The 7750-nt window shown below is 38.0% G+C and overlaps 1 protein-coding gene across 1 annotated transcript in view; it reads left to right on the top strand.

Moving 5' to 3' along the window:
• The first annotated feature begins 1687 nt into the window (after positions 1-1687).
• Positions 1688-7750, top strand: part of LOC107092864 (anthrax toxin receptor 1-like) — a 57538-nt gene continuing 51475 nt past the window's right edge. Inside the window, exon 1 of the mRNA XM_015387551.1 lies at positions 1688-2152. Within this exon, the coding sequence (XP_015243037.1) occupies positions 2007-2152 (146 nt within the window). The 5' untranslated portion in view covers positions 1688-2006. The remainder of the gene's footprint in view (positions 2153-7750) is intronic.

Below are 7750 nucleotides of genomic sequence, written 5' to 3'. Positions count from 1 at the left end.
TCTTTTTCACTTTTAACCGATGTATTCCAGCATCCAGCTAGGCTTACCGCACCGTGACGCCACTGCTGGAAGATCGCAGGAGGGAGGGGTTACTATATTTGGGCAAAAATGGCCGCCACCAGACTTAGTGATTGCGACGAAAATTATTTACAATTTTTTTTTACTGATTAACCCTAAATTCATTAAATCACTGCAATCGTATTAGTTTTAGGTATAAATAATGATCCATTGATTATTCCTTGCTCACCAGACTTTTCCTTTAAGCTTAATTTTGTATGAGTTAAGCCAAAAAACTTAAATTTACTTTTGTTCGTAACTTCAATGTAGAACCTGCCGTTTGTTTTTGTTTTTTACCTAAAGAGGCATTACAGGGTTTCCAAATGATACTGCCACCTGTGGCCAAAACACAGAACTGCAGCACTCTTCTTCTCGTTCTCATAGCTCGTATTTGACAATGTTGGGTAATTTTTACTTTTTCCACATTTCACAGAGTTACAATTGATGCCTGAGTTAGAACACAACATTTTGATTGTTTGCTACTGTAGGTGAGACCGTTTTAACCTGGACGCATATGACTTCATATTCACGGCCGGACAGCTGGGAATTTCCAACCTAAAGTAAATTCAGGGAGAAAGGCTACTGGGGTGTCAGTCTGCTAATCAGACCATCAGACCAAGGCTGTGAACGAGCAGGACCGTGAGCTGAGGCATACGCTGGGTTTGATTGAACGCAGGCTGGCTGCGGTGTTTGAACTCAAAGGTTAGATGGGAAAATATCTTGGATGTGCACACTAGCTTCAAGGCGGAAAAGTCCAACAAATTTGCAATATTGGATTCACCATGTAGAGCCTGTGCAGCCTGCTCTCCAAACATTAAGTGTTATTTTAGATTTGGCTTTCCCCTTTTTAAACCTCCCCTAAATGTTATGGCGGAAGGGCCCAGAAGAACGGGCGCGTGTTTGTATCTGCTTTTCTTGTGTTGAGGTTTTTTGATATCTCAAACTGTACTCTTTGAAGGATAAAGTGTGAAATACGCTTTTTTCCCCCTCTCCCTCCCCAATGTGGCTCCTATCTATCCACAGAGGTAAAGGCAGCGCTATAAGGGAACTGCCTCATGGTGGGGCCCTTGGTAACCATAAGAACGTGCCCAATGCACCATTCTGTGGCACGCATGGCCTCAGTACATTTTTTTTTCAGTCCCCCCGCATCCTAACTCCAGTATATGTGATGTATGTGATGAATGGTTTGTACTGAAACTGAACTCTCGATTAGAATGTAAATTGTAGCTGGCAATAAAGAAATTGATTGATTGTTTTAGTCAGAAATGGTCAAACAAAAACGTTATTTTAAAGATTTTTTCGGTAAAAAATTACAAAATTTCAAGCAGTCTCTTTACTTTTACCAGAGTAAAGCTTTACTTTTACTTTTGTACTGTACCTTAGTAAAAAATGTAAGTACTAGTTTTCCTGGGGATAATCATAATACATCTCCTGCGTGTTTTTTGAGCCATCCCATTCCCTGTTAAATGCTCCTCTTAGACATGAGGGAGGTGCACAGTAGGATCTGAACCCACATTTTTCCATCCGTCTCTCCTCCTCAGGATGAAACATGAAACCTGGGCCACTTCAGGCGAGTCTGTCCCATGGGCTCACTTCTTCCAGAGCTTAGCACTGCTCTGCAGAGCCCAGATCACATCCTCAGCTTTATATCCAAGTTTACACTTTGAGAGAATAGATCTTTTTAAAAATATTTTCCAGAGCTGTTTGGACGATTTTCTTGGAGAAATGCATTTCTCTGCATCTGAGAAGCAGCTCCTCTCCATCTGAGCCTGTCATTGGCATGGTTATGATCATTCATTACGCTTTAAACAGAAAGCCTTTTTTACTTTTTGCCCAACAGAATCAAACTGGTGTCTATTTGTGTATTTTGTTGGGGGTTTTTTCGCGGGCAACCCACAAAGGAGTAAAGTTTAACCTCTGGAGCCAGATTACAGAAAATTGTGCTGAACATGCGTCTGGTTCTGGTTCTGGTCGGATTATTTCTGCTCACTTCTCCATCAGCAAGAGCGGAGCCGGAGCTGCCGGTGGAGGAAGAGGAGGAGGAGGAGGAGAGCTCCTGTCACGGCGCCTTTGACCTTTACTTTGTGCTCGATAAGTAAGTTAAACAGTTTGTGTTCAGAAGGATGGTTTGAACAATACGGAAATGTTCCAATCAGGCAGGTGCTTTGTGTTTTACTTCTTTAGACTCGGTTTTTATTTCATTTAGGTGGAGAAAATACATAAATTCAAGGAAGGGGAGAAAATTAAGTGAATATATTTTAGCAATTCAGCAAAATGTTAACACTAAGTTGAGTTTAAGTTAAAAGCTGCCTTTGTTAACCGGTGTGCATCACCAGTCTTGTTTAATGGGGCTGGTAAACTGAAGTTTGCTGACAAAGCGGAAAACAAACTGATAAACTGAAAGCCTCAGCATACCTCTAATCTATGGAGAGACAAAAGAGACAAAACTATCACATAAATTAAACATTGGATCATTGTTCAAATACTTACATGAAGGAGTGTTTTATTTCAAACATGTTAGATAGTTCTACAAACCAAAATGAAATTATAACAAATGAAAAAATGAAAATATTTAAATCATTAAAAAAAAACACTTTCAACAATAATGGAAGCATTTAATATTTAATGCTTATTTAATCCTACCCCATCTCCACTTGATAATCAAGCTGTTTACTTCCTGATTAACCGGTTTCCTCTCTCTTTTATTATCTTATAATAATAAAAGGGGGAGGACTGAAGTCTCAGCTCTCCAAAACCTATAACCTATAGCTCTCCAAAAGGGTGGATTCCTTCCCGCTATTATCTCAATCTTCATGGCCATGCAGGTGGTCAAAACATCCTCCCCTTTAAGCCAGGCCAACTACCACCCTACCAGTCCCCCATTACAAAGGGGCGGACCTGTTTTTGGTTCAATTTGCATGTTTTCTAAGCCATAACAAGGCTTTTGTTGGGCTACTCTATAAAGCCTGGAATTCAATTGTACTCCAGACATTTTGAATTGAGAAAGCTTTCTAGATGGGAAGCGAAACCTCTTCAAATTGGTCCACAAAGTCCAGCAGTTTGTTTTTAACTTTTTTAGGTGGGGTGAATACCTGATTAAAAATATTTAACTAATTGCAAGGAAAAATCCATGTTTAACAGCCACCAACTAAAGGAGTCATAACTTCTTTTATATAATCCTTTTGAATTTATTCCCTTTTTTCTCATAAGAGCGTGAACCAAATTTGAATTATGATGATCTAGCATAGTTAATTTACCATTGATTCCCGGTCTCTTGGTTATATAAGAATCAAGATTTGCAGAACGCCTCCAGGTGAGTCTCTGATTGGTGGAATGCCCCCGTTTGGGTGGGTCAGAGACGAAAAGTCTTAGGAGAAATTGTATCAGTTCTCAGGTGTTAGGAATAAAATGATCAGCTTTTAGAAACCAGACAAACAGTAAAGTTCTTGTTTTAAATCAATGAAACATTGACCCCCGAAGCAGATATCTGGGTTTAACAAAGATACATTCTTAAAACATAAAAAGTTTATTTTGGGTCCCCACAAAACAGTCTCAAATTGTAAGGAAACCAGACTTTCAAGAGTATTTTTTTTTTTTTTGCGCTGAACATAACCAACAGGGCTTATGCAGTGGAGTGCAGTGAGGACTGTACAACCTCCTATATTGGAGAAACTAAACAAGGAGCAGCATTGGAGAGCCAGGAATACCTGAATAACAAAGGACACACCTTTGAAGGCAAAAGTGTTCAGAATTTGGACAGAGAGGACAGATGTTTTGAAAGAGGGGTGAAGGAAGACACCTTTGTGCAAAGAGAAAAAGCATCACTTCACAGGGGAAGAATTGAGGTTTCAGCTCTTAAGCATTTACAATCCAGTCTTGGAACTCATTCCAAATAAATGACATTAGCAAACCCATCGTGATTCAAAACGCCAATCATAAAGCCCATGCACAACAAACTACTCCAACAATCCAGCAGTAAAATGACAGCTATTTTGATTAGCATCTGACTTGGAATCCATGCAGGAGAATGGACCATAAAATGCATCAGTGCTCCAGCTACAGATTCCTCAGGTGCAGCTGAAAGAACTGATAAAAACTCCTGGACAGCTGTCAAAATATCTTCAGAAACTGCAATTTACACCCATTTTATGGTTCCATGACCCGGATGACTGAGAATGTACATAGACATATTTATTTTGGGTCATATAGATTAAAATTTCAACTTTTAATCACCATTACTGTTCAAGCCAATCAGCCTTTGCCCCCACAAAGGATACCCTTCATTGCTGTCCAAGGACATGATCAGTCTACAAACCCAGAACAAACTTTTAGGAAGTTTTAAGAGAATATCTGCCTGGTTAGACAAGATTTTAGTTAATAAGAAAAAAAAAAAGCTGTTTTTTTAGACCTAAAAGACCTAAAATGTATCTTAAGGCCTGAGACCTGGGAAATCTTTTTTTTTGAGACCAGAGGATGATCTAAAATGTTAATTGATATACATTCTGGATAAGGATCAGATTAATTTAATATTTTTTGTTAAATATAAATATATTGGGGTTTTATTTATGTGCTTGGTCATGTCCATATTTTAACGTTTAAGTCATTGTTTTAAACATTTATATGAAAACCCATAATGCTACCAAATCAGTATGAATTTACTTGAAATGCTATATCTAGGAGATGGATAAATGATTATTTTTAAGAGTTATTCTTTATGGATTTGAACACTTTTGGCCAAATCCATTCCTTCAACTCCATCCATTTTCCATCATGCTATCACAAGTGGAGTGGTGAAGCCTATCTCCTGCTGTCAACGAGCGAGAGACGGGTCCACCTCCACAGGTCTCCAGTCCATCGCAGGGCAACACGGAGACAAAAAGGACCAACAACCATTCACACTCACACCTAAGGAGAATTTATAGAAGCCAATTAACCCAACAGTCATGTTTTTGGGCTGTGGGAGGAAACCGGAGTACCCAGAGAGAAGCAGCTAGGGCCTAGGCCTGGAATCTAACCCAGAACCTTCTTGCTGCAATATAGCAGTGCTACCCACTGCCCCACTGAGATGCCCTCCATTCAGCTCTATTCACATAAAACATCAGGTCACACAATATCCACTAAGGAAGAAAAACTCTTAACTGTTTCTTATAAAAGTTATTCAGTTTTTAGCTCAGTGACACCATTACTGTCCACCATTTTCCTTTCCATGTTGGACGCCCACACAGGAAAATGGTTGCAGCTATGTCACATCTTAGCACTGGACTTCCGCAGCGGAGCAGAACAGAGACTGCTGCTGTTTTCCATCATGTTTCACCTACCTTATAAGCCTGTTTCCATTCATTTCACCCACTAAAAACTAAGAAAACCTTCTAACGAACCAAATATTCTGAATACTTTAGTTTGCTCTAAAGGACAAACAAAATTGTTTTAACCTAAAATTTTCATTTAAATCACTTAAACTGTCTCTTACTAAAAAAAAATAATCTTTTCTTGGGGCTAAAAGTTTTTTTTAATTGTCTAAAACTGAGAAACTGAAAACAATATTTATATGGAAATAACTGTAGTTGTAATGTTTAACATTATTGAGTGAAATTATCTGTACTTATACCTTTATGTTGTGGGTTGTTACCACTGTTAAAAGTTCTGCTAGTTGTTATGAAAGAAGAATAAGTAAAAATTCTTAACTAAGAGGATTTAGATGAGTAGTTTATTTCTTACATTTTCTAGGTCATCATGTTTTTCTGAAAAAATCAGGTTTTCAAGTTATAGATTCAACTTAAGATTCATTTTAGGTTATAAACTCAAAAATGTATGAAAGTTTTTTTGGCTTTTAATTTTCATTTCTGCTAACCTTTATGTTTTTACAGTTTATAATGTTAATGGGAGACATTCTGCCTCCATCTGAGCAAATAGGGCTGCAGTTAGATTTCATTGTGCATGATGTGGTTGAAGAGGCGATTTCAACTCGTATCAAAAGTAAAGGTTGCAAATCACTGTCTAGGTGCTCCCAGTATGTTCTTTTGAGAACTTTATTTATTGGGGTCAATATGAAATAATGAATATTTGCAGCAAAAAGCAGCAAGATTAAAAAATATGTCAAATTTCAACACAAGTGCTTATTTGTGGGGTTTTTCTTTCATCTGCAGTCTCAAGGCAGGTAAAAAAAAATCTTTGCTTCACTTATTATCCCGAGTTTGTTTGTCTTAGCATTATGTTGCAGTTTACATCTACTTATACATTTAGGTTAAAGTAGTTACTTCTGGATTATTGATTGAACTTATCTATTTTGTTTCAAAGTATATTCCAGATATTTGTTTTCCTTTTAACTCACCATTGTTTATCCCTGTACTTCCTGCTAAAATGGCCAGATGATGTCATCGATTACCTTGCTGGGTTCTACCAATTAGAGGGTTTTCTTTGGAGAAATGCTTTGCTGTTTTCTTAAAAGTTATCTTGTATCACATTTCATTATGTAGATGAGATTGTAAATTAGATTAATAATTGTGTTCTTGTGTCTCTGCTAAGACTTTGTTTATTATTTCTAGCTGTTTAATTGTGGCTTGGTCCACTCAAGTGAAGGTGTGTGGCCAATTGGGGGTACAGACAGTGAGTTCTGGGAAGCTCAAAGAAATGTTTGGTCAGAGGGAAAAAGGAAAAATTAAAAAAACATCAGAGGAATCTGATGCTGGTTTTGTTCGCCTTTCTGATCTTTGACCAAACTACCTCACAGACTTAAAATAAGAAATGCTGTTGTTGTAGTTTCATCAATTTTTTTGGATGTACTCTAAAAGCTGGACAGGTTTGTCCATTTTTAACTGCCAGTGGAAGGCTGTCTTAACCACCACCCCCCCACCGGTACAAAGGCACAAACCCCATTGGATGAAATACTTCAAAGGAAGCAGTGTACGTCCATAAAAAACTTGACCGCCTTTTTGCAGGAGATTGTATTGGTCAGAGTGTTGTGCCAGGGGCAAGGGACAATACTCAACATGTGAAAGAACAACTGAGCAGCATTCAGGGCTCATAAAAAACAATTTTTTGATAGAGTTTCTTTGGCTTGTTTTTTTAATTGTCCAAATAGTATCCAGAGTTAAGTTTAGTTACTTAGCTTTATGGACTAGAAGCTGGTCCATATCTGCAAGGAAGACAGTGGAGTCTTTTTGGTGAAGTGGATGACAATATATGATAATATAACAGCATCGTCTGCACAAAATTGCACACTGACATTCAAGCTGGTTGTTAATGGAATTGTATGCAAATTAAGTCTACAATCCTCTAATTTAAGGTTAAGAGTTTTAAGTGAACTTGAAACTTATTTTTCTTATTCTAGGAAAGAATAAAGTAGATATTTGACTGTCTTGTTTTATTGACAGTGGAATACAAAGTCTGGCAGTGGAACAAGTGAGCAACACATGGTCACACATAAATAACTGTTTAATCACAGTTTGGCAGCATTCTGAGCAGGGGCGGATTTTGGAAATTTGGGGCCCTTGGCAAAACAGGCATTGGGCCCTCTGAGTTAAACAGACATCCAATATCTGTTCTAGGTTTTGTCCCTCTCTTCTTGTCCCTTTTCTTCTTGTTTTCCTCTCTATGTTTTGTACTCAGCTGACTTTTCATGCTGTCTCTAAAGGAATGAAAGATTTTTTCCAAGCACTAAGCTCACTTAGCTGATTGCTCCTTCCTGTGTTTC

The sequence above is a fragment of the Cyprinodon variegatus genome, unplaced genomic scaffold (genome assembly GCF_000732505.1).
Source record: "Cyprinodon variegatus isolate N-32 unplaced genomic scaffold, C_variegatus-1.0 Scaffold398, whole genome shotgun sequence".
NCBI lineage: Eukaryota > Metazoa > Chordata > Actinopteri > Cyprinodontiformes > Cyprinodontidae > Cyprinodon > Cyprinodon variegatus.
This window is presented reverse-complemented; position numbering and strand designations above follow the sequence as displayed.